Source organism: Buceros rhinoceros, unplaced genomic scaffold (assembly GCF_000710305.1).
Source record: "Buceros rhinoceros silvestris isolate BGI_N320 unplaced genomic scaffold, ASM71030v1 scaffold1988, whole genome shotgun sequence".
Lineage (NCBI taxonomy): Eukaryota > Metazoa > Chordata > Aves > Bucerotiformes > Bucerotidae > Buceros > Buceros rhinoceros.
Genome location: NW_010426143.1, coordinates 9,633 through 36,456, shown reverse-complemented (window position 1 = coordinate 36,456; position 26,824 = coordinate 9,633). Strand labels below are relative to the sequence as shown.

General features: G+C 42.1%; 1 protein-coding gene across 1 annotated transcript in view; it reads right to left on the bottom strand.

Annotated features, from left to right (window-relative positions):
• Positions 1–557: 557 nt before the first annotated feature.
• ARHGEF38 (Rho guanine nucleotide exchange factor (GEF) 38) overlaps positions 558–26,824 on the bottom strand; it is a gene marked incomplete at its 5' end in the record, with an annotated part of 35,505 nt that continues 9,238 nt past the window's right edge. Inside the window, 13 exons of the mRNA XM_010141354.1 lie at positions 558–743; positions 1,508–1,767; positions 1,949–2,147; positions 3,558–3,698; positions 5,283–5,603; positions 7,519–7,641; positions 8,815–8,919; positions 10,572–10,705; positions 11,222–11,421; positions 15,486–15,503; positions 18,483–18,630; positions 22,973–23,096; positions 25,618–25,808. Coding sequence (XP_010139656.1) covers positions 558–743; positions 1,508–1,767; positions 1,949–2,147; positions 3,558–3,698; positions 5,283–5,603; positions 7,519–7,641; positions 8,815–8,919; positions 10,572–10,705; positions 11,222–11,421; positions 15,486–15,503; positions 18,483–18,630; positions 22,973–23,096; positions 25,618–25,808 — 2,150 coding nt within the window. The remainder of the gene's footprint in view (positions 744–1,507; positions 1,768–1,948; positions 2,148–3,557; positions 3,699–5,282; positions 5,604–7,518; positions 7,642–8,814; positions 8,920–10,571; positions 10,706–11,221; positions 11,422–15,485; positions 15,504–18,482; positions 18,631–22,972; positions 23,097–25,617; positions 25,809–26,824) is intronic.

The window sequence follows — 26,824 nt, the reverse complement described above, 5'->3', positions numbered from 1 at the left end:
ACGCCCATTTCCATATTTAACTAAAGATACCTTCTTCCCTGGGACCAGTCATTGGCGCCACCACATTTGGTATGTTTTAAGTTGAAAAAACTCAGGTTTTAAGACATGTCTATATTCATTGAGATGGCAGTTCAGGAACAATTCAGCCTGAACTGCAGCATCCCTGAAGACTGAATTTGTCCTTCTTTCAAGGCTAATTGTCTTCATCTTGAATATTATTTGCTAAACATCATGGAAGAAAAACATAATTTCAGCTGTGATTTGTACTTGCAGGTTGACTTTTTATGTAGGACGCTTTGACAGAACAGAAAATTATGGGGTAATAGAAAAGCAAGCTCTTCAGGATGTTAATCAGAATCAGTCTTCCTGTTAAACGTTTCCTCCCTCGGGTCTTGACAAGGTGATGGCTTTAAGCGGGTGGAGATTCTCAATATCATCTGTGTGCTGTACCAGATACCACGGCTTCTGTCAATCACTTGTGAGTTTGCCTTGCTTTCTGCAAACCTTAATAGATGATTATTTTGTTCACTTCAAAGAAACTGGTTCAGTGGGCCTTTCTAAGCGTATGTCATCTTCCCAAGATAATTAGATGGTACATATCCTTTCTGACCTTTTGCTTCTGCTAGCCACCACTCTTTATTGCCACTCAGGTCAGAAAAACGAAGTATCCTAACCTTCTGGTACTCCTGAAGACTGAGTTCCTGATCATTTCTTGCTTCGAATGCGTAAACAGCATAGAAGGTCTAAAAAAAGAAAGCCACAAAAACCCAGAATCAGCATTCAGAGATGTATTTTACCCTGTCATTGTGTGTTAGCAAGAATTCTGTATCAGAAAATGTGTAATAACATATACAAACCAGTACGCAACTATGTGGTCTGCAATTGCTAGATGGACTACACTGAATGGGGCCAAAATAAAAAGTAAAATTGAAGGATCTGGGGAATTCTGCGTGTGGAGGAACAAACCAGGCTCCAAAACCTCATCATCTTATTGCTCCTGGTAAGATTTTCAGCTCACACCAAATGCCTGTTTCTGTCTCACAAAGCAGCCTTGGATTGGACGGAGAGTTTTCCAACAAGGTTTCCTCAGGGAGAATCACCTTCCCTAAAGCTCGTTTACTCAAATGTGGCATCACTTCTGTGTCTTGCTGATCAGCATTGCCACAGCTTTCTTGTCAACAGTAAGTGGAAAAATCCCCCAAACTGAGCTGTTCTGCAGGGTCCTGCTCCACAGGCAGCCATTGAGGAGTTGTACCTGGGGTGCAGTAATGCAGCTGTGTTTTCTGCGAGATGGGACTGTGATTCACAATTTAACTGATCATCTTTTCTTACCTCATAGCTATTTAAGAAAGGTAGAGAACAGAGGGTATCAAATTCCCATGTCAGACTGACTGATTAGTGCCTGTCTTTTCCAGTGTAAAAGGAAACCATTTAGATTACAAGCAGTGTAATTCTAGATTTGAAATAGGAACAACGAGGAGATGGGCACAGTGTGCATCCTACTTACATGCTGATCATCCATATCCTGCAAAGCATCAGTCTCTGTGCCATTAGTTGTGGGATTTTCGCAGAAATGAAGAGATGTGCTGCTGTCACTCTTCTTGTGCCCTGGACTTCTTGTGGTGCTGTCAGTAGAGGGCCGTGAAGAGACAAAGAGGCTGATGTTATCAAAATCATCATCACCAAAGCTGTTTTCTGCTACGTCCTTCTGTGCTTTGGCTGGATTGTAAGGCTTCAGGAAGGAGGAATACACATACCCTTTAAGGACTAGATACCAGAATAAAAAGAAAGAAAGTAAACAAACAGCAAAATACTGCTAAAACAATTTCAAAACCAACCGCTTTATGCAGCTGTCAGTATGACAGAGGCAAACAGATGGGACCAGAATGAAAAGAAATCAGTATCACAAAGGGAAGCTGTTATTGGGATATTTGTGCAGAGAACTTACTTCCTGTGTCAACGAGCCATCTGCTCGTACTTCCGAAGGGGTCCTTTTGCTCCACAACAGCCACCAGTTCTCCTTCATGTAAATCAATATCGAATTCCTGGGTGGCATTGCACTTGCGCTTAGCTTGGTACAGCAGTTCTGTGCTGTAGGTAGACAACAGCTTGGACCTGTGACCTTCCGTTTGACGTGGGGACTCAAGCTGAAAAGTTAAAAAAAAAAAATTATTCACTGATGGGACCATTCCTAGAGCAACACGGATGCAGAAAAATGTGTATGCTGCATGTGGCAACTGAGCCTGCGTTTTTACGCACGGATCAAGGAGTTCCCCAATCTCCTTTGCATATGCAGCAGGGACCTGTCCAATGGCTAATAATAGGTGAGCGATAAAGGGCAGATTTTTAAGAAATATAGGAATTTCACTAATTAAAGACCTTTTAGTCTGTCCTCTCCTCTTGAAGAGCTGGTGTTCTGTATGTGAACTGTCGCTTGCTTAATTGTTTTTCCATAGCAATGATCTTTGAATTGAAAAAAAGCATAATCTAAAAATCAGCTGAGGTGTGCTAAGGTCACATAAAAACTTGCATGATAAGGTGTTAGGCAAAAAAATCGGTGGTACCCGAACAGTCTGCTTTTTCTGTGAAACTACCTCGCAGATGGAGCTCGTTTAGCCCTGTAAGGCTCCATCTAAGAGAAGGATGCTCTAACCAAACCTACGACCCGAGGACTTCGCTGTCACCGTCCAAGCTCGCCAGGCCCTGGCAGATGGACCTCAGGTGTAAAGGGTGGAGCCAGTTCCGCGCACGCTGCACCTCACCTAAAAAATCCACCGTGCAGGCCTGAAGGGTGCACTCATCGCTTGCAGTGAGCGTGGGAAAAGCCCTTCCCAGATCTTTGTTCGCGAAGCCAAGCCATGATGACCTCGCTTAATAAGGGCAAGGTGCTGTTAACTGCTGGAAGCCTAAGAGTTTGGTTAGAGGGCAGGGAGGGAGGTGCTGCACATCAACGTGATCTTAACATACCACAGATCTTAACATAGGCAAGAGCATATGTGCCTTATTGATGCTAAGAGGAATCCTACAGCTTCCTCAGCCTGTGTAAATCTGCACTTGAGTTTTTATTTTACTGTAGGCTAGACTCCTAAAAGCCCTGGAAATGTCTGATAAGATTAGGAACCAGGGGGACACAGTATTTCTGGTGCATTTTCTGAATCTTCTCCTGTGGGAGTGTATGTGTGTGCATATGTGTGTAAACACCAGTACAATTAACCACCGCTGAGGATGAGGAAAAAACGTCTTCTGAATTAGAAAACTAAGATGCACTGTAAGCGTATTTAACAAAAGAAGTGATCAAAGTTGTAAGTATACAACCTTAGACTTAACGTGTGCTTAAAGACCTAAGCGTAATCAGAAATTATTTCAAGCGGATTTTCAAGGTAACAACAGGAAGACAAAGTGAAAATTTTTCAGAAGTTTCTGGTCTATGGAACAGCTTCATTCCAACACCCTGATTCAGAATCCTAGTGAAGAGACCAAGCCCAAACCCTCTGGGTGGCATAAAAATGGATTTGTTCCCAAAGAGATCATACACAACTCAGATATATGATACTCACCGGAGAAGGGACAGGCTTCTTCTTTTCCAAGCTCAATTTTCTCTCGATAAAGGTTGCACTGCTGTTTTCTTTTACAAAATTCAGCTTGTGAACCTCCTCTATCAACTGATTCTGCACTTCACAGATGCTTGAGGAAGACAGCTGCAAACGCAAAGGTGGGTTAGATCTCATCTAAAAATTGGTAAGGAGATTGGAGAGAGCAGAATTGGGTTAATGGACACAATGCTGGGAGTCAGGAAACTTTGACAAGTTACTGCTATTTTCTTCAGAGTCCGTAGAGTGCTAGGTAGGAGATGGAAAGAAAAGTCCTTGCTTAAAGAAAGTTTCTAATGATTTCTATTAGATTTAAAAGACACACTAATCTAAGTTAAATCATTAAAAGATATTCTAAGCAGTGATGAAAATTAACAGCCTTGCACTTTTGCTACTGAGCCACCTGCTTTCAGATGCAAATGTGCGTCTTAGCAGCTATGGGAGTGGCCAATGTGCTGGAAGGCTTGGAGCAGTTTACCCTGTAGCTGTCTGTCTGTGCAACTGGGTGCTGCACCAGGTTAAAAATTGCTGGGTAAGCTGAAGCTCTGTCTGTGGCACTGGGTAAGTGCTTTTGGCCTGTGATTAACCCCAAATGTATTTGCTGATGTAAACAGAAAAAAAAGAGGCAGATCCTCACAAAAAATAATGCCCGATACAACAGCTTTCGAAACAGGAAATGGTCAAATTACAGGGATGCTAAATCTTCACGTGGGAAAAGCCTTTATTTTCCCATTAAACAGTGCAGCTCTATGTTTCGACCTTGACCTTGCTTTCTTCATTTTTCAGCTGCTCCTGACTGTGAAGTACTGTGTTCAAGTCTAGATGGAAAGGAATACTCCAGAATTTCCTCACTTGATGTGTTTCCTATCTAGAGTCTTGCTCTGGTTCGGGTGAGTGAATTTGGATGTGTGGAAGGCATCGTTGCAGCTTTTTCTCAGGGGGTTCAAGTCCTCTAGAAAAAAGTACAACAAAACTGTAATGCTGTAGGATTTTCACACCAGTTAAGAATAATTTCTTAACTTCAATCTTCAGGTAATGATCATAGTGCCCAGAAACAGTAGAGTAGGGTGGAGGAACTGATGCCATTCTGTGTAGTTCAGAGAGCTTTGGTATTTTGGGCTACATAAGTGAAATTATTTGAACTTCCTAAAAATAAAAATCTAAAAAGGGTATTTCTTACTGCCCAGAGATGTCTTCAGGAGCTTCTGCATCATATTTGAGTTTAAAAGCAACTTGCTTTTCATAGAAATTATTCCATCAGATTTTCTAACCTGCTTCTCTTCTGCAGTCATCTGCAGGTCTAGCAGCAACAGGAGTGTTCATGTACTTTCTTAGATTTTCTGTTTCTGTGTTTTCTGGACTACTCAGGGTAGACGCGAAGAAACAAATACTGCAATGTTAACAGCTGCCTCCTTTTTGCCTTATTGTAAAGTTCTTGCCATTGCTGTCACTGCAGCAGCTGGATCATTCTTGGTGAAAAGTCCAGGCCTGACAAAACTCAAGCTCAGAACTTAACTTTAGCTGAACTGAAGGAAACTGAAGGAAAAAAACATCCCAAACCTGACTGTGCTTAGCAGAACAAACAAAATCAGAGTAGCTTGTAGGTATGTGTCCTACATAACTCTAGCCAAGTCACAGAGAAAGAAAAAAGACAAATAAAGACAGAGTTACACCTGTTTCTAACATACGTACTGGAACAGGCACCACCACAGCAGAATTTGATTGAAGTGCTGCAGCCATAATATTCCTGAGGAGGGTGATGAAGCAGTGCAGGCAGTTCAGCACAATCTTTTTGGCTGCTTTGTTGAATACCTGAAGTTCTTCCACTAACTGTGCATTTAGAGCCTCATAGTCTTTCTTTGCCAGGTCCAGCTCTTCTCCTGTTGGCCTCTGAAGGTAACTGTTGTAGTCCAACAACTTGTCATAGCGCTTCTGGATGAGCTTCTGTGGGCCTGAAAACAAGGCTTGTAGTGCTGAGAGAGGAGTCAGAACAAGCTTGTCCAGCTGAGCCATCTGGAAATGTATAAAAGAGACCAACTTCTTACTTTATACATACGGTCCTTCCGACCCAGTAACAGGGTAAGCCAGCTGGAAGCTTATCAAGCAATCTTAATTACTCTTCACAAAGCATTGCTGTCAGAGACAGCTTCAAGCAGGGTCTAGCATGAGTTAGAATCTCCTTTATAATACTGCAAATGAGAGGTAGCAGTTTTGCAGCATATGGAGTCTGGTAATGGTGATGGTCCCTTGGAGCACGCAGCCTGCGGTAGCGTGCGGTAGCACGCCCGTGGTGTGTTACCACTGAGGAAAAAATGGGCAAAGATCAGTGAAGCGGTCCAGTACAACTGGGATTTCCTTAACTGGAAGGCCATGCCAAACTGCAGACTAGAAGCAATGAGGTCTTGATAAAAGGCAGTCTTGCAGTCTCAAATGCTATCAAAGCTTTTTGTTTTGCCTTTTTTTTTTTTCCCCTGGAAACAGCTGTAAATCAACTCCTGTTTAAGCAAACACAAACATTTGATTTGATTAAATTATTTTATGCTTGTTGGTTTTATCTCTAGTAATCAACAAAATTAGACACCTGGCAGAAAAACAAAGTCTTTCTCAGACTTTTCCATTAGTTTCTAATTTTCTCAAGGGATTAATATTGCATGAAATAGAAATTATTTTTGTAAGTCACTCGTTCAAATTGAGCACAGGCTTGTTGAGAGTGAAGCTCATCATAATATTAGAGCTCTTGAATGTTCTACACAAATTGAGTTGTTGGGCTGAATGTGAGAATAAAAGAGCAGCTGTACCTCCAGTTAAAACAAGTAAAATTAAGCTGGTTTGTTTTTTTTTTTAATTACATAGACCTTCAGAATAGCTGGGTCATGACCCAACAGGAGCTAACAAATACTTTTCTGAAAAGAAGTTTTCTGTTTCATCTACTGTGGAATTGCTTCTGCTTTCCTCTGATGTTTCTGAATATGGGGGCATCTTCCATACCGGACACTCACCACTGCTATAACAGAGGAGTACTCTTCTGCGCTTTATGCACTCATTCATTGCAAAGTCATTGAAAATATCTTTCTGATTATTGAGATTAATTTTTGAGGTTCTTTTCAAATGCGGGAACTTCAAAGGAAAGGAAATACATCATCTCACTTCCCTGTCATTATCTGGGAGGATGTGGTCTGTAAAGATCCTTCTGTTTCTTGGCAGACTCTTTTCAGTGTTTTGGAAAGGATTGAATGGCTCTATTTTAGGCAGCATAAACCTAGGAAAGTATAAGAAAACGTCCACCTCTGAATTTTTCTAGCTTAAGCAGATGTTTGAAGAAACAGCCTGCCCCATTTTGAAGAAATGTTTTACTCTATCTTAGTAAAGCCAGGCATTAGAGTTCATTTGGACCCTAAAAGCAAGAGACTAGTTGAAAAACTATTACCTTTTTCTTTAATCGCTTTGGCAATATTCAGATGTTTCATGGTTTCCCTATATGAAGGATAGTAACTTACCTGGAAAAGTAGCAAAGCTGAGATTTGCACAGATCTGTGATTCCAGGAGATAATAGTTCATGAGGGCAACAAAGGTCACAAAGTCACTCTAAAACTGCAGGTACTTTGCTGCTTTGGTAACAAAGTAGCAAAGCAAAGATCTGCTGCTCCTGTCTAAAGCTCAGGTGGAACGTGCAAATTTAGCACGAAGATTTTAGTTCAAACCCAGGAAATCAGCTTGAGAAGTTTTCTTCAGCTTTTCTAGGGAAAACACAGTGCACTTACATGGAATTTTATCTTATTTCGTACAGAAACTCAGCTAAAAAGCCCACTCATCTTTCCCAATAGATTCCTCAGGTTTTTTGCTCTTTTCTGTCACAGTCTTCCTCACTCACACCTCTTTACTCACACATACAGACAGCTGTTTAACACTGGACGTTGCATAAACTTACAAGGTCTTCACAGAGATTTGCAGTGTTGTTCTGTTTCTTCAAGCAGTCATTGACTCTGTTGTCTTTGTCTTGCAAGATTTCCTGAAGGCCAGTTATATTCTGTGCAGCCAGATGTGTAGAATCCTAAATGGGAAGATGGTAGGAAGGTGAAACTGTGTTGCGATCTGTTTTAATGTATTGCATTCACTCAAGCAGATACTGCAGTAATACTGATGGGATCAGAAATACTTTCCGTCTCTGACACCTGTGCAGTGTCTCTGTGAAGTTTCCAGCCATTGTGGGATTGTTTACTGGGATAATATTTTCCTGTGTTTTGTCCTGTTTAAATGGAAACCATTCAAGATCGAGTTGTTAAAGTTCAGCCTAATGAATGCCTCACTGGCAGATAGCTGCTCTTCAGCAAGAAGCCAGCTCAAGACCCATGCACCCTCAAAGGCCTCTTTTGAAGGACTAAGTAGGCCTACAGTGGTGTATTTCACTTACTCTGCATTTTAATCTTAATGAAGTGAGCATCCGTTTGGTTAAGGAACTGTCGGCACCATTCCCCGCAAGAACTCTGTCGGCTGAGCTCATTGGCCTTCTCCTGTTTGCTGAAGCAAACAAGGTGTGTTTGTGATAAGCTCTGGCTAGCTGGCTATTGATCTTACCTGTCTCTCAAACAACCTTCGTGTCCAGTTTGGTCATATTTACACTTTGAAGGGCCTCACACTATCTACAAAGTTGGCAAGTTGTCCATGAGCAAGAAAAGTTGGAAAGTTATAAGCCAACTCACATCTTCAGAGGGGAGGATTAGAGCAAAGACATTTACAGCACTTGAGCACTCTCTAACGCTAGCCCTCAGCACGACCTATCAACGGGATAAAGGAAGGAATCTTCACATCCAAAATGTATATTTTAGGACATTTTTAATTCATGTGGCTGCAACTCAGTTCCTCCATTTTTAAAGAGAAACAGTTGGTGCTCCACTGCAGCAGATGTGCATGACCCGTATGGTGCCTTCACACAGTGACTGAAAGTCCTAACTGCGCCACCATGCAGCACCTTCATTTCTGCACCGCACCCGTGGGTGTCCATAGAGCCTGCGTGTGTGAGGAGGAAGGTGCAGAAGTGTGGACTTCACACCTTCTTTGCCGTGGGCTCAGTAATGCAGCAGAAACACAGTTACTTACTTAATACTGTGATGTAGGCAGGCCTGCTTACAAAAATTTGGCGTTGCCCAGCCAGTGGCAGAAACGTGCGTTAAACTGGTTAGGGATACGGTTTGTGGCCACAGATTTGAAAAAGGCCTGAACCCACCTGTAGATGTTGCAAGAAGAGTGAAATGTTCTTCACGCACAGCTTCACAGTCTTCTCTAAACTTCGAAACAACTTTTCTTCCTTATTAAAAGTTTCATCTTTCACCTAAAATAGATGTTTGCACTTATTTCGCCAGCCCAAAAGAACCTGGCTAATGAAAGAAACATCCAGAGGACTGCTGGAAAAATTCCAAACCTTCCCTGAACTCCTCCCTTTGAAAACAGAACAAACTGGTCCCTAATTCTCCCAAGCTCCAGTTTTAATCCAAGGAAAGTCAAAGGCCCAGGGCGACATGACAGAGAATTTAATTTTTAATCCTTGTGGATTTGCTACACACCTACCTGTGCCAATAAAACTCTTCATTTTATGTATATTGCTGCTCCATTTGAGGAAACAATGGTGAAAATTGTAAGATATTTTGATTTATGTCATGGCATTACTTCCCTGGGTGTTCGTTTGTGGGCGATGGGGAGATTTTCCCCAGGCAGGCTGTAGGTGGAGCTGTTACCTCTAGAGCAACGCCAGCTCCTCAGCGTGAAACCCCAGCAGCTGGAATTAGGCTTGTGCTACCTTTTTATGCTAGCTGAAAAAACCCTGAAAATAAGTTCATTTCTGTCTACCTTTTACTTGAGGAATTTGGGATATTTCAAGTCTCGTTTTCAGTGGTCTTGCTGTAAGGGTCACAGCGTGTGAGTTGGGAACTTTCTTAGTCTAATTGAGCAGGAGAGAGGGCTGAATCTTTAACAGATGTGTCCTGATTCTACAATGGTTCTCGAATGTTTTAAGCTTAATTAAAAAACAAAAACAAGAAAACATAAAACCGAAGCTTCTAAAGAAAAAAAAAGGAAAATCACATCTTCTCATAAACAAATTTAATTCCCTGTTTTTCTCTGATTTTACAGCCTTGCTGGTGTCCCATTCTGAATACAAAAATTTCCACTGTACGAATAAACTAACAGAAAAAATAAGTCTGGGTGGTTTGCATCAGAGAAAGGGGGAAACCACTGATAAAAAACAAAACAGGAAAAAATAGCACTTGTCTCTAAATTCACTTCTAGAAAGGCAAGTGACCTTGTATAATCAGCCATCTCATGCAGAGAGGCGCACTGGATATTATTTTCAAGGTCAGTTGTAATTGATTTTCTTTGAGATTTAGATTCAAGCTTTCCTTAAAGCATTTATCCTGCTAGGTTTTTAATTACAACCTCAAAAATATGAAGAAGCATTTTATTTTTTGCCAGCCCACATCCATTGGACTTATCACAGGGTTCTTCACCTCTGGTAGTTTTGACTGTTCCAGGCACTTGCATACGTAGAGGCAAACCCTGATTAGCCTTTGCTAATCAGAAGTGTTGCTCATCTTCCTCGGTGGGTTCAGAACCTGAATGTTACGATATGAAGCAAGACAGACGGCACATATTCTCAGCACTGACAATAAGCATTGCCAGTCTATCCACAAAGCACTCATCTCAGGCTGAGTTTCACAGAACTACCAGTCACTTCCTCTCTGCAGAAGATCAGAAGTTTGAGAAACTCTTAGATAAAAAAGGAAAAGGTGGAGAAACACATTACGTTATTTTCTATTTCAGTCACAAAGCTTTTTCCTGTCTCCTGTGACAGTCAGAAAATGACTTTATAAATGATGCAGGAAAAAAGCTACACCACAAACTCCCATTTTCAACATATTTTTAAAAATGCCCAGTGCAAAAGTAGAACAGACACTGTCAATGCAAATCTGCCGTTGGATGAGTAAGTACCTGAGGTTCTCCCCCTGTCAGTATTTTCAGATGACTGGTGACCCTCTTGGATTTCTTGCTGATGGAGTGGATATTCAGTCGTGAAAATTTTTCTTTAAGGGTTTCATCATCATCATTCCTCTTATATTTCAGCACTGCAGACAGAGAATTTCATGACACTAATAATCTGTATTCGCAGGGCTTTTCACAGGGACAGGCACACAAATATGAAACCATTTGAGAACAGGCACTTTGATGTCACTTGCCATAATCTTGTGTGAAAATTCTTGAGATGATGAAAACTCTGTTATCAGCACTAGCCTTGGGAAGAGGAAAGTTAGGGCTTCAACGTGGCAAGTCTGTAGGAAATATTGCTATTACCTCATCTTAATTATTATCAGTCTTCGTAACTGCATTATGGACAACGAACATGGATATAACATGAATACTTTCATCATTTTCATATTTTTGAAGTTACCAGTCAGATAGTGTAGCTGGCTGTGGATAAGTGACATTAAGGCATCTACTACCATCTTGAAATCCAGCACATTACATAACTAGGGTAGCACCAGCCAAAACTGTTCAAGTGATATGACTGGAGTTAAAACCTCTCTTGTAATTGCCAGCCCAAACCTAAAAAGACAGAAGAACTTAGTGTGCCTTTTTCTTACCTAAATCTTTCCTCCTTTTGAGTTCATTGATGTTCACATTAATGTTTTTCATAGCAGAAAGAGCATCCTGTAGCGCCTTGTGGTCAGGGTGAGAAGCAGGAGTTGAATTCAAGAGTTCACAGAGTAACAAGGGGTATTTCATCACCCGTTGCACTGGTTTGATCATCAGGGATCCCATGTCTGTTAGATTTGGCTTTCCTCTATAATTTATATTAAAAAAAATTTCACATGAGGAAAAACTCCTTGAAGACAAAAACTTATTAATTCTGTCTAGTCATTGAAGCTGCTGCCTTTTATATCCTTAGTTGAGCTTTCAACTACGGAAAATATCAAAAGCAGAACAGTGCTTTGCACTGAGTCATAGAATTGCAATTACAACTTAAGTCAAAAAATAAGATACGTCTGTCAGGGGAACAGGGACCATTGTTAAAAAAAAAAAAACCTCCTGTCACCCCCTCAATGAGAAATACACAGCAGGTCTACGCGTTCTGTATTTTCAGCAACCTACCAGGCTGTTGCTTAAATAGTACCTCCGACACTGTCCCACTCAGTCTGAGGGTGCATGTTGTACAACTTACACACCACAATACTCAGGAAGGGAGATGTAGGTGGAAGAACAGATAACAGGAAGGTTGAGAAATGCATGTAAGTGGGGCTATTACATCCTGCTCTGTCCCCTCAGGCTTAAATTTGCAACATCTCCCTGCTGTGAGTAACTGGGATGCCCGTTCACGGCTCCATCCCTTCTCGGAATCCCTCTCAGCTCACTACAGTGACCCTTAAGCTTTACTGTCTTTTATCAATTGTTTTTCTTTGCTGGCTGACACTTGATTATTTCTAATGATGCCTGATCTGCCAAAGGGTACCAGGTCTGGCCTGGGGGTATGCTGAACACGCAGGATGTCCACCCAGGCTTGATCCAACCTGCTGGAAGTCACCTTACACGAAGGCAAAAAAGGCAGCTGCCTAGGGTAGCAAAAGGCTGAGGGTAGGAAAATTACAGCTTGCAGCGTGGGCACAGGGACAGTCTGCAGCTCCATGCTCGATCCCCACTGGCTCAGCAGAGGCAGCAAAGCAGCTTCCCTGGGAACCTGAGCAGCTCAGATCATCAAGGCCATCGGAGCTCTCTGGCCCCCATGCAAGGGAGTTACCAGCCACCTGGATTCAGGCTCCACTCCAGACAAAAAAGCCTTTGCTAACACTCTCTAGGCTTGAAGGGGAGAGGCTGTGTGGTTTGCAGGCCATCACAACAGCCCGGAAGAAAATGGGGAAGGACAGGACGAAGTCACACGTGCCTTCATCAACTTCCATGTGGCTGGTAGAAACGTGAGGTCTCCCTAGAGCAGGTAACAGCAGGTGACCGAGCCTGAGGGCCAGGGCCAGCCACTACTGAGCCTCCAGCAGCAGGACGGATATGTCCATTGTCTCTCCTCGTTACATCGCGCTCCTGAGCAAAGAAGGTCTAGCACCAGTGCTGCCACGAACTACCTGTGACTTACAGACCTCCCTTTGAAACTGAGCGTGAGCTGTTGCTAACAGTGTGAAGGCAGTAAAGCAGATCAAGCTTTCCATTTGCATGCCTGAAGAGGCTACTTTGGAGGGGAAAAGGTTGTTTGACGTTTAAATGTCAGATGTGTTTTAACTGTGCAAGAGTTAATGCTAGGCAAAGAAAGACTTCTGCGTGTGGAAGGATGGAATAACACAATGTAAAAGGAAAGCACAAAAACCAGGGAACAGCCACTTGGTTTTGCAGGCTGACATCTATTGTATTTTGCAGCAGAAAAAGTAAAAGGGGTGGGGGGGGAAGCTTTCATTCCCACTTTTATATGTACAAAAAGAACAAGAGCCAATCCTTACTGCTGACTAATTAACTAACAATTTGAATGCCTTTGAGAAGAGACATCTGCATATTTAAACCATCTCTCTTGCACAGGCATTATCTGTAAAAAAGTTCTGCATGAAAAAAAAATTAACAGTAGATGCCTTTTAAGGCTTCTTGATGTCCTCAAACCTTCTCATCATTTCAATCCCCCTCATTTCCCCTGTATCCTACATTAAATATAGAGAGCTATTTTCCCTTCTTTCAGCTTCTGGCGGCAATAATGAAAAAAAAAAAATCTTAAATTGTTATTGTTTTCTCTGAAAAGCCCCATGAATGCAAATCTATAAAAGCTGCCTCATGAATGGAAAAATCTTCAAGTGTCTTCTCTTTATATAGTTGTGCTTTGGACAGCTGCCCAAGTGATAAACAGCCCTCTGTTCGCATATCTGCATGACACAGTCTTGCAATATGGTTGAAGAGATAGTAGGTTTGTTATAAGATAATGACTCCCTGGGGCACTAAATGCCACAAAGTTCAGCTCATCTAATTCTCCCCAGCAAGATTAGCTGATGATAGCCACTCTCTCTGGATGAGTCCCATTTGCAACGCACCCTGTTAGGACGCACCCGGCTGCGGGGCAGGACACAGACGCCATGCGACCAACCGAAAGAGGCAAGTAATGTCTTGTGACATCTATTGTGCAGAAAATTAAGTTGATAATTCATTTGTGATGCTTCTTCAGTCTTGTCCCTATGTTATTGTGAATTTAGCAAGTATTTAGGTCATATGTAGCTGTATTAATCTCATCGCAAATTATTTCTGTAGTTCTGCAATAAATGCATCTGGTTTAACTGCACTGAGCTTCACCGAATACACTTCGTCCCTTCTCCCAGCAAAACAAAGTCAAGTGCAGAGAGATTCCCACCTGTTTAAAAAACAGGTGGTGGCGAGCTATGCAAAGCCAGGTGATTCAAGATTTAGCTTCCTTAGCTCTCATTACCCAGCAACTAGGGCCAGTGGCACACACACGACAGCCAGGATGGTACAGCAGGGCTGAGGCCGATGGCACGTTCAGCTTTGAAATGGTGTGTAGGCAGCATAGGCTGTGGCGCAACTTAAAGTCTCAGGCTTCGTGGTTTACTGTGCACGAGTTCATTTTAGCGCAAGACACGTAGGGCAAATAATTCATTGTGCCCTAAGACTCTCATGCAAACCCAGGGAATTCACGGAGGCTGCGCAGTTGTTAAGCCAAGCAGAATTTAACCCACTGAGCTGCTCGCAAAGGGCAGCGCTGTCTGGTATTTATGTTAATTGTTTTCTTGATCATACTTGAACGAAAGCAATCTGGGAGCGGCAACATTGCAAACGGTTTGGCGTGAGCTATGCTGTATTTTCCAGTTCAACGTTAACCAGATTTTTGGGTGCGGTCCTGCTCAAGGGCTGCTGAGCCTCTCTCGCCTCTAAGCTGAGTTGCAGGTGATGGCCTTTCTGAGCGCCCTGCCAGCCAGCGAGGAAGGCAGATGCCACCACACTTTGGGAGATAACCAAGCTCAGGAAAGGTCCCGCGGCTAAACCTGGTTCATTGCATTCTGCACAGCTTTGTAAGAACCACTCAGAAAGAGAGTTGTATACTACACTCCACTGGAAACTGATTGAAAGAGAAAACTAGGCATTAATTTCTTAATAGCGTTATGCAAGAAAAACAGCCAGTCTTGTGCTATTTCTCTATGTGTTCCTGTCTCACGTGATCTTCTTGTGCCTCTCTGACTATTTTGTTCCTCTTGGAGCCCCACTGACTGGGAGACAGGAGTACACAAGATGTCCCTTATCAAAACAAAATGCAGAAAAACTATTTCCTAGCATAGATTAAAGCTTGAAAACCCCAACTGTAGAATTTCATCATGCAAATCCTTCAAGGTGTATTTTAATCTACTTCATGACGTGATCGACTAACAAATTCTCTGACTTTACAATATAAAGCACACTTGCTCCTTTTCTTTCTCTTAACATTTCTGTCAAGGATTGTAATCATTTTCTTCGGTTCAGCTAACCGCTCCTCTGACCTCTCCCTGCAGGTAACTTCAGGAGATACTGCATTTCAGTGATCCCAACCTGCCTGATGGCCAGAAACTGCAGCTCTGATAGATTCTCCTTTATAACCTTTGAAAGATGTCACATTTGGCATAGAAGTCTCTTAACCACAAGTTACCGGTGGCTGGGTGAGTGTTCTGGCAAAGTGTTGCAATGAGCTTGTTCTTTTCTGGTGTTCTTCCAGCCACTGTCAGAGGGAACATCATGTATGTCCTGGAAAAATCTATGGGTTGTACTGACACGAAAGGCTTGTGTTCTTTAACTTTCCACATGTACAGTTTTAAGCATACTGAAGATAAATTAAAGGTATTTTTAAGATTATTTTACATGTAAGAAAGGCATAGTACTTACTCTTCCTCGTATATCTTCCTGCAAAAGAGAAGAAAAAAAGCCGCATATTAGATTCCTCCTAAACGGATTTATACAGATCAGGAGCCAGATTCTCAGTTACACTTCAGTGACACAGAGCAGCCGTAACTGGCCAGTTATCTTAGGTTTATAGGCGCTATGTGTCAGCAGAACTGCAGGAAACAGCCAGAGGGTACCCGTGAATCTGGCCCTATCCCTTTTTGAAAGGACAGCTCCGAATGAGAAAGGATTGTTCTTTGGCCCTAAGACCTAGCCTCATCCTAATACTGACAGAGAAGGAAGTTTGGGTCACTGTGCTGACAACACTAAGTAACATCAAGTCCTTAACACAAAAAGTAAAATCGAACATGTCTTACTCTACATACATTCCTGTCTACTCTTTATAAATAGAAATGTATTTCTAAATGATCAAGAATACATTTCAGCTTTTTAGCATGCAGAATCAATGAAGCTGCTTTTTGGAGGTTACACGTCAGCTGAAACCTCTTCGGAGTAGGATGGTGTTGATACATATGCTGAAAGCAGCAGGGACATACAATTGTAGTTTAGAAACATGCAAACATGCACATAGAGTATTTTCCTCACGGTATTATTTCACTCAACTGCAAGGGAACCAAAGTGTCACTCCATCCATGCGGAAGGCTTTCCTGGCATTACATCAGCCACTGCTTTTTGACTGCCTCCTCTCTTACCTCTTTGCCCATTGGTGCCTAACTGAGCATCTGGAAGCTGGTGCTTTCATTGCTTCTGCACTGTCAGCACTTTGCATGCTTATGATGTCCCTCTGCCCCTGTAATAGTTGACCAAACTACTTCAGGCTGAAAGCAGAGCAGGTAGTTGCCAGCTTCCTTTCATTTTTCCCAGCTGCATTTCCTTGGCTAAGCTAGCAAACAACATCCCCAGTTTGCATAATCGCTGCTGAAACAGGAGACTCTACATAATTTGGATTTGCACACGTCTTCAAGGCAGACACCTACATTTTGGGATGAATTTCTCCTCTTCAGTCAACAGGAGGAATAGGAATCTCAGCATGGCTAATTAAATCTGATTTGTCAGTACAGCTACGCAGAGTACCACTCTCAAATCACTACGGATATAGAAGTCGTTTTTCAGATGGCAGATATTACTCAGCTGAGGAACAAAAGCCCCTGGTAATGTTAGCTCATTTTAATTCTAAAACAGAAAAAAAGGAACAATATTCTTTCCAAGGAAAAAAAAATATTGAAGAAGTAAACATTTTTCAAGATTAGTTGTCACCAGCCTCTGCATTTATTACATCTCACAATGGAAAACAACCTATAACTTACTGGTAAAAATATAACTTATTTGGTAAAATTGCTGCATAATTTTCTTCCTAAGGCAAGTACTCTGCAATCAGTAGTAACAGGTTTAGGTGACCACAGCTCTGCATTTGAGTGTGCACTTTCAGGTCTTAATATTTGAATTTGCTGCAATCTTTATGCACTGGGGGAAAACCACGAGGTAGTATACATGCACCAGTGCTTTTTTTGTTGGTTCCTGGTTAAAGGCTGATCAGGAAAGAACAAGACAAAACAAAGCTTCATTGTAAGGAAGGCTTTGTCACTTCCTGCTAGCAAAGGCTACGGTGGCTCAGCACAAAATACCGTTTCTCTTCACAAATCCCAGCTGTGATGTTGGAACAGGAGCTCCTCTTGCTAGCTCATCCACCCTAGCGCATATGCAGACGTTATCTTTTATCTTTATTTCCTTCCATGTCCCCTTGCCTCAGCAGCAGGGATGAATGAATGACAGTAGCAGCTTCTCTTGATTAGCCAGAAAAGAATGTAGGTATGGGCAACCACCTTAGCGAGATACTTAGCCATCCTTTAGCCCAAAAGCCTGAGTTTAGGTGAAAATCTATTTCCTTCAACTTCCAGAGTAGCTAAAAAACTAAGTACCCTGCACATATACTTCGTTATGTATTTAATAACTGAACATGTTGCACAAAATAAGCCTTAGTATCAACATAACCTGTCTTCAGAGTGAACATTTCTCTTTTAATGTTATTAATATTTTCCTCCACCACCCTTTCCAGATTCACTTGGACATACTTCCTGTCTCCTAAGTCTTAACACATCTCTGCAGACTGATCACTAACTGGGGTGTGTTTGAAATACCTGTTGCTGATATACACGCCATTATTTATGATAGCTTTACATCTCTCCTACAAGCATACAGCGTGGGCCTTTACTGCAGCTGCAGCTAGACCTTTGATCTGAAAGACCATAGTGCATTCCCTCCCGAGACCTCTGCGTGGTGCTTTTGGAAAAGTGCAGGGACAAGGGGATTTATGGGTGGGAAGAGAAGCACTCTCCATGGAGTGCATGGGCTGGTTCCCGTGACTGGCTGCAGAGGAAGCTGCACTGGAGGAAAGATGGATCCGTCATTCTGCAGCATCCCCAGACATTTCCCAGAGGGGCTGGCGCTAGAGCCAACAGCACAAAGCACCTTCCACTGGTGGGACCTGGCAGCTTGCTCCAACAATGGTCGCTCTCTAACACCCCCGTCATAAAGTGTCCAGCACCACTCAGCCACTCCAGATTCCTGGGGCCTTGCAACAGGAAGGTAGAAACACCAGTGCATGGGAATAGCTCCATTACAGGCTATTCTAATTCAAGCAACAGAACTGCTGAAGATGGGGGCAGCAAGATTCCTGGGAGCTAGGCAAGGTGTTCCCAATAGCCCATGATATGATGCAGCACTTTTTTTGCCAGTATGGGGCACTGAAGCTAAGGGAAGAGCAACCTTTCTTGTGCTATTTTTGACCATCTTAAAGAAGAAGAAATCTAATCATGGCCCCTGGCTTGTCATCTTTTCATGAAAGCAGCATAAGCCAGAGCTCCCAGCAAGCCTCATAAAACTCTGGATTTACAGGGGACCTTTCATCTCCATCCATTTAAAATGTTCCCTGCCAGGCAACTGACTATGGACGGAAATCATCATTTGAAAAGATCTTACTTTAAGGACTGTACACAGTGTCTTAAATGCTGCTTCAGTTCTTCATCCTTTTCATAGGATTCCAGCATGGTGTGTGCATCATCATGGCGATAGCAGTAGATCTTATATGTGTCTTCTAGTGGGCCTTTAATCTGCAAGAACACTTCCCCTGTTAAGGAGAAAAAGAAAGCATGTCAAGCCAGACAACAGCATCTCAGAAGGAGTTTTATTATTCTACCACATTAGCCGTGAGCTAAAAAGGCTGGCTTCCACTTTACTTCCCTTAGAAACGATCTTGCATGTTTATGTGCATTATTTATTACATGTATTTCTCAGCTGCTCATCTTTGTCATAGCCAGGCACCATTATATCAGTGTTAATGCACAAAAATTCCCTCAGGAAAAGGCATGAAATCTCTACACCTCACAGCCCTTCATACACCACCCCCTGATTCACTGCCCCAGCTTAATGCCCCTTCAGTGGAAACCACATAGGAGAGCTTATCTGCCAAGAGGAGATCATTTTTGTGTCATGGGCTGGCAGGAGGTATGAAGGTAAGCCTGTTAATTTTCCTTTTGCCTTTTTTCAAGTGAATATGGACTTAAATGGGTTATAACAGGAAAAATCTCCCATTAGCTGTTTTATCTGTTTTGCAAAAATCTTGAAATGGCAATTGTTATGGCCTAGAATAGAGATTTTTCTTCATATGACAGAGGAACAACCTCTACCCCTCCCCTTCTTAAATGAAACCACCCTGGATTACAGCCAATTTTATAGAGTATTTAGTTTTATACACAACTGAAGGGGGAAAACATTTCCATTTCCAGTCCTCTACACCACCATTTTCCCCCAAAGAACAGTTGGGAATTTTAGAGGCACTAAAGTTGTCCTGCACCGGTTTCCCATTTAATTCTGGCGCTTAATTCTCTCAGCCTAAAATTCCTGCGTTGGTTTCTATGTATGTAAGAAATATTATCCAAGCAGAGAAGGCATGCTTCATCTCTTCTGCTGAGATATCATTCCGTTCTTACACCCTTAAGCAGCAGTGCCCTGATCAGCATCCCTGGAAATGCATATAATAAACAACAGCAACAGTGAAAATTCCTGTCTTGGGCATTTACTCAAAATTACATCTATGTGGCAACCAGTCCAATGTTTTATAAACACTCTCGTTGAGTTACAGAAATGATTATTAAAATTAAAAGCCAAACACATGAATTGGGAGCTCTCTATTCATTCACAGACTGAGCACCAAGCTGTCAGGCATCCTGCACGTTTCATCCTGACCAGAGTGGGCTGTTTCATAATGCACTGCATTGAACTGCTCCGTCTGAAAGTGAAAAATGATTCAGTTACCACAGTAACACAGCTCTGGATTTTTTCCCCTAGCAGTGAAGGTTAACTGAGCTGTCTAATTCGTGTTGGTTTCAAGGTGCAAATAAGGGAACAACAATGATGAGCGAAGACCACACAAGTTCATTTTAGTTACTCTAAGGCCACAGTCAGAAAAGCACTAGCGTCCTATAGTTAAAAGCTCTTTAGCTGTCCGTCTTCTCTGTCTTGTGCTTAACGCTAACGCTGGTGGCTACCAGCGCACATAGCATCCTGACTTTTCCATTAACTCTCTATACAGGCCTTTATCAGCCAGCACTGCAAGGGGAAACTTCAGCAAGCTTTCTCTTGATGCTGCTTCCTTGGCGCTTGATTCTCAGAGATGCTGAGCTTTCACATTTTTCACTAATTTTAAGTGAAGCTCCAAGTGCTCAGCTCAGCCGATACTATGCTAAGCCCCCTAATGAGGTTATGTTTTCAGTAGAAAAAATGCAAGCTGTAGACTTACAGCTCATTTCAGCATATACGAGAGGCTAGAAATTATCATGCTTTTCTCCAGAATGAAGGAGATGAGCATGATCTCTTCACTGATGTATTGTGTCGCAATGACAGATACTTTCACTGATGCTCAATGATGAGAAAAATTATGTGCTGATTTCATGGATGGGGCCTTTTAAAAGCAGACGGATTTCTTAAGCCTAAACCCCTTCTCGTTTCTGAGCCATATGGACCAAATCAGACGAGCTTCAGGCATATCACTGTGGGAGTTTGCTTTATGGACCAAAACCACACTGTATTTGGACATAGCTTTAAAAATACAGAGTCTTTAGCACACTCTGACAGATGCGAATCTGCCTGATGCCTCTGTGTAGTGGTCATCAGTCTCAAACAGAAAATCCTAGGAGTAAGGCTTGAGCCACAGAAACAGTTTCTCCCCGGGGCTTTTAGTGGTGCTTCCTGAGCAGACAGCCATGGGAGAGGGAGGAGGCAGAGGTCTAACACCTAAAGACAGGGTAAGGTTACTAAGTCTTCATATTTTTCTGTATACAGTCTCCAGAACAGAGAGGAGAAAAAATACAGGACAGAAGTAGAAAGGGTGTTAGCCTCAGTGGCATTTAGCATCAGAAGACCAAGCACCACAAAAAGTCCGTCTGCATTAGCATTTTAGCTCAGATTCGGAGAGGGCTTTTGAAGCCAATCTCTCAGTAGCCTTCATCTCCCGTGCCTTGGCTATGTGGTGGAGCAGTCACAGATGCACAAACTGGATCACTCTGAGGATGGTAATTACTAGAAGACGCACTCCAATGGTGTATCTTACACAGTCCAGCCGTGAAGGGCATCTCTCAATCCACAGGCACAGGCTACAACCAGTCTGAAGTAAGACCTCTTGAAATGTGCAGTATGGATACCAGGTCCTTAGCAGCAACTGTTTCCCTCTACAAGTCTGCTCCTACTGGGCATTACTGCTTGTCAGTGTGGACTTAGCATAAGGTGTAGAGAACACAGACTAAAATAAGACTTCAGTAGGAACAACCACATTGTTTTGGTTCCAAACCTGTGAACGAGCGGTTCTCCTCAACCTCACCATGACCGGGTTGCCTTCCAAAGTAAGATATTTCACTGCAAGATGTTTAAATACCACAAATATAATATAATATGATGGGTGTGTTAAACATCATCAGCCTGCTTTTTCTATAGACTGGCTTTAGCAACCTTTAGAGTGATTTTGAAGATCCTGAAAACAAAATTATCACCTTGCTGTACTTTTGTAGGATGACAAACCTACTAACTTATTGCATATAGTGATGCAATTATTCTCTCTGCATTTGTCTCAGCCTTTGGAAGAACATCTCTCATTCCTGCCATAAATTAGCCAACTCTGTGATCCACAATCCCATACATTTTCATGGTTCTTTGATTCTGGAGAAATACACCCTAACAGAGGGGTGAAATTGTTTGTCTTTACTTCTGGATGTGGCAGGGAACTAAAAGGATGATTCTCTTAGCTGTGAGAAAGGCACTTCCTGCTGGAAGAGAACATTGCTTATTAAGGGTATGACTCATCGTGATGCACTCTTATTAAAATACTGCCAAACAACACAGTTGCATCAAACTACGTTAAGCTGTTGCCTTGGCAAACCAGGTTGAAACGTGCTACAATTAATACCTTTCCCAAGCCTCATACGCTTTAAAATCATGTTTCTTAGTCAAACAGCAACTCCTAATTTTTTTACCCCGTTATTTGCAAGAAGAGGGGTCCTTTCTATGATACATTACCTGTGATATGTGGTCAGCTTAGGGAAGAAAGAGCCTCTCTGACCTCTGAATTATGGCTGGAAGTTTTTTAAACTAAACCAGCTGACTGCACTGAAGCAAACTGAGAATTCTCACCTGACCCCTTAAGGTGAATCACCTACTGCCTTTGCATGGAAGAAGCAGTTATGGGAGAGGTGATGAGTGGTAACATCTTAAACCTCTCCAGCTGTGCCAGAATGTCAGATGAATAAATCACAGCCTTAACATTCATGGCCTGATCTGCAGAACATGTGACTGTTGTGACATCCAGGGGCCAACCTGTTTGCTGAAAATACCCATGATCCCTACAGACATTCCTGCACAGATTCCCACAAACTTTGTATCAGTTACAGCTTTCTTGCCTTTACTGGCCATGTTAAGCACATTTAACCACCTCTTAAATGACCTTTATCACCAGTAGATAAATGTTTACAAAAGTTGGGGGGGTGGGGGTGGGTTGTGACATGTTTATTATTCCCATCGTTTTTGATTCTTTTCTTGAATGGCACAATTATGAGCATGCAATAGAAGAGCTGGTGTAGGCGTGAGCAGAGGTCGGCAGGTAATATCAAACTAGACGAAAAAGATATTATCAGCATGTGGCATAAGTCAGTGCTGCAGTTTTTATTTGTGCTAAACCCTCTCCTTCCCTCCTCCCCCTCAACATCCATTTGGATGGAAAAAAGAGCATCAGGATCACACAAGCACAGTAGAGAAACTGGACAGGTTTCACGTGTCATATTTCCTGGGTCGTTATGGACAGCTTGTAGCCCGTTAGCCTCTGGGATTGGTACCGGTTAAGTCTGATGAGTGTAGAGGACAGGAAAGCGTTATGTTTATTCTTTCACGTAGCTTTGTAGAACTCAAGAGGACAGTAAACATACCGATTATTTGCATGGGTGGTTCCACATCTGTCGTGGCTTCTTTCAACAATGACAACAGTTTGGCTGATACTTGATGGACCAATTCAATGTTGCTAAACAAGCCATCCACGTCAAAGCGAGCAATCTGATGGAATACAAATATTAAGCAGCTACTGACAAAGGATAAAGAAGGACATTGTGTATTACAGACCTCCTCTTGCTATGCCCGGAGCGTTCAATACTCCAGGAAGCACCACTTCTGCAAAATCTCGTATAAACATCCTCCTTGTGACTTCAAGGACACATATACAGTTTTCAGATTAGTGTAATATGGTTGACACAGTTAACAAAGGGCATGTTATCAAAAGCTTTTAACCTTATTTTGAACTATTCCTAATCTGAAAGTGTTTACCTAGGAAGGAAATAAATATTATAATCTGAAAAAATAAAAGATCTTTAGTTGGCTTTAAAATGTTTGTTTACTTTCCCACCGAGGAAGAGAAGAGTTGACAGTGGATTTGATTCCCTGATTACTAGCTGCTAACAGAGACCACTATATAAACTGAGACCTTGGCACTCTGGTGCCAACTACCAGGTACAAAGACTTCCGGATGGTGGTACCATTTTAAGTTAGTTTTCTTAAAAATCTAAAAATGCAATCAAGATCATATAATTTCCACTGAAACAAACACATTTACAATTTTGGTTGTTACTATAACCTGAAGAGCTTCCTGCAGAGCCTGGGCACACAACATTGACCTCAATGAACTGCCTCCATCTACACCAACAGACAATTTGGTTCTGTGTCCCTGCTCATTTTGGAGCAAGTAAGAAATTTCCAGGACATGCTTTTCATGCAGTAGTTATTTATTTACTTGATCTGCAGAGCGGTATTTGGAGACAATTGGAGATAGCCAGTGGTAAAGTGCTAATACAGAGAACAAAGGCAAGACTGATTTCAACATTCATATTGATAACCTCTGAACAGATCTCTCCATTAGAAACAGAACTGCTGACTTGGTAGAGTTGCTGATTTACAAAGCAGCTTACCAGATGCCAGGAGGATCAAATTGAATGCTATTGTAACAGAATCAGAAATATACCTTCAGTACTAATGCAGTTAATTTCTTTGTAAGTATTATAGGGGCTAAAACATGTTTTGTTCATCTGGAAATATGACACAGATTCACTGCTAGATCACTTTTCTAAATGCTGTCCTTTTCTAAACACATTACAAACTTCCAGTATGGTAGTTTATCTGAGAACTAGACTTAAACCATATAACATTCTTGAAAGCCTTTCAAAAATGCAGAGGTTATAATCTCTAAATTATTTTTCCAGTATGCATCTGGCATAGGACTTCTGACCTCCACTACAGTATAATGCCTGCATGGTATTTGGAGCTACTCTGTGCATGGACACTTGTACAAGTGACAAAGGACAGAATCAAAATGTGTGTTTTTAGCTGGCTGGAAAAGTGCAATGGAATACAGCTCACTTGTCAAAAATTTCAGCAAGTTCAAACAGGGAATGCTTTTGCTCGTTGCTGGCCAGGCTGCAGAGGGAGAAAGTGGAGACTGCTTCTAAGTGGATGAACAAGTGAAGAGGAAAAAGGAATCAAGAACTCCTTAAAGTTGTACCAGCAGATGCCAGCTCTTCTGAAAATGGATTGGAACAAACTCTGATAGAGTTTTAAGAAAGAAAAAAGGTCCTGCAGGAGCTTATACAGCACAGGCTTCAGCTGACCACATTGTTTCCCGAAGAGGCAGTGCCAATGTCATCTAAAGACACATTGGCCTCTGCAGTTGTATTTTGTAACTGATTTCCTAAGAAACCCTACATACAGGATACTTGGTTTAAGGTCTGGTTTTGTTCTGTATTAGCAGAAGGTAATCATTTGTGCAGTCTCTCTGAATGTTGTGTTGCAGGCCCCACAAATACGAATCTTTCTCTGGACGACCTCTTGTATTCCCATCCTTCAGCTGCACAGTTTTTCTACAAATTGAAATAATGTTGAGGAACAGGTGCTCTTTGAAATCTCAGCTGAAAAAGAAAATGGGTATCGTTGGCCTAGTAAGATCTTTTGCCTGAAAGATAGTTTATGAGCCTTCCTTCTTACATGTACCTTTTCTGTGTAGAATGTGAATTTCTGAAGTGCTCACTAGTCTGTCAGGAATGGTATTTCTCCACTACAACTGTCTAAAAGGCTGAATAAAGTTCTCTTTACAACTAAATTTAACTTTGATGGGGAGGTTCATGCCATTGCAGGTTGTTATCATAGAAAATACTTGGGTTTATTGTTTTTTACTGCTTTTGGAGGCACCAGTAAAGGTCTGCCAGGACATATACCAGGGGTTAAAATTACAGAGCAGCATGGAAAGCTGAAAGCTGCTATTGCAGCCCAAGACCCAGGATATAGCAACCAAGCTGCCCTCTGGCCAAGTACCTTGGTGAAGGCTTTATGCAATTGTAGTGCAAGAGGCAGGAGCACATGTGACTTCCTGCTCTCTTTGTTAAAGCCCTGGCACATCCCTTTCTGGAAAGCTAGCTCCGGACCCACTCCTGGCACATCACTCTTGTACTGACACTCGCGCTCACGTTAAAATTATCTGCAAGTAGAACATGCGTGAGTTGAGACCTTGACATTCTCCACGCCCAGTGCTCACCTGCTTGTTTCGCAGGGGATGAATCACTTCCTTGATGCAGAGATCCAGGTCGCTGATATAGTCTTTCTCCGTCTGCATGAGTTCTGCAATGATTTTCACCCTCTTGGCCATCATGCGTCTACTAACTTGTTCTTCATCCTCCTGCTGTGAAGTGGCAGGGGTTGAGAATCCTGCCTGCGGGGACATTTTTTCTGTTTAAAAGAGAGAGATTTATGAAGAGCATTGTAATCCCGCATGCTCACCCAGCTTACCCTGCATGACTGTGGAGGAACGAAACTGGTGCCTGTTGGAAACTCCCAAATTGCCACGGGGAGCAGGAGAAGAAGCATAAGAAATGGCAATCCCAGATCAGACCAAGTGTCATCCCATCTCCCTCCTCTAAAAGCAGATGTGGCTTTGGCAAAGGAAACCGTCTGTTTGGCAGTAAGGGGATAACCCATCACCGGCTCCCCCCGGATTTCGTGTTATGAATGTGGGCAAAAATTTTCCATGGAGCACAGGAGTGTTTGATCCTCATCATACTGAAATTCAAGGATAGCTGATGCCCTTCTACTCCTTTGAAAATGCAGTCTTGGTCTGACATCTGTTATGGTTTGGAGGATGGGAGAAAATGAGTTCCTGTGGAAGAAAGAGGCTGTGTTTACCATAAATAAGCTTCACTGGAATAACCTTTGCTACATACAATGCGATGTTGAGTCTACTGATGAGAGACTGGGGGTTGCACGTACTGGGAGACAAACTTTCAAAGTTACTAATGATGATGATGAAACCTGTAATTCTCTTTAAAAATATTTATTTATTTGAAAGAGGCAAAGGCATTACAGGAGAGTATGGGAAAACCTTTAATGACCAATAGTGAACCTTTCTTGGAACAACAGAGATCGTTGGGTTCAGGACATTCTTAACTATTTTTTTGTACTTAAGACCTAGAATATCTGATTTGCTCCAAATACATGGAATTGCATGCGAGTTTTCTACAGTTAGGTAATTTATGTATGTTACAGGACAGCACACAACCTACTTATCTATAATGACAGTATTCCCTTTTGTTGGTTCGTAAGCCAGCCTGCAGATATCCACATCAGCTATATAAAGGACACCAAATTTTATCTATTTACACCGACAATCTGTATTTTTCATTGGGAAAAACACACACATGCAAAAAAAACCCAAAACAATAATTATAATTAAAAAAAAAAACCAACAC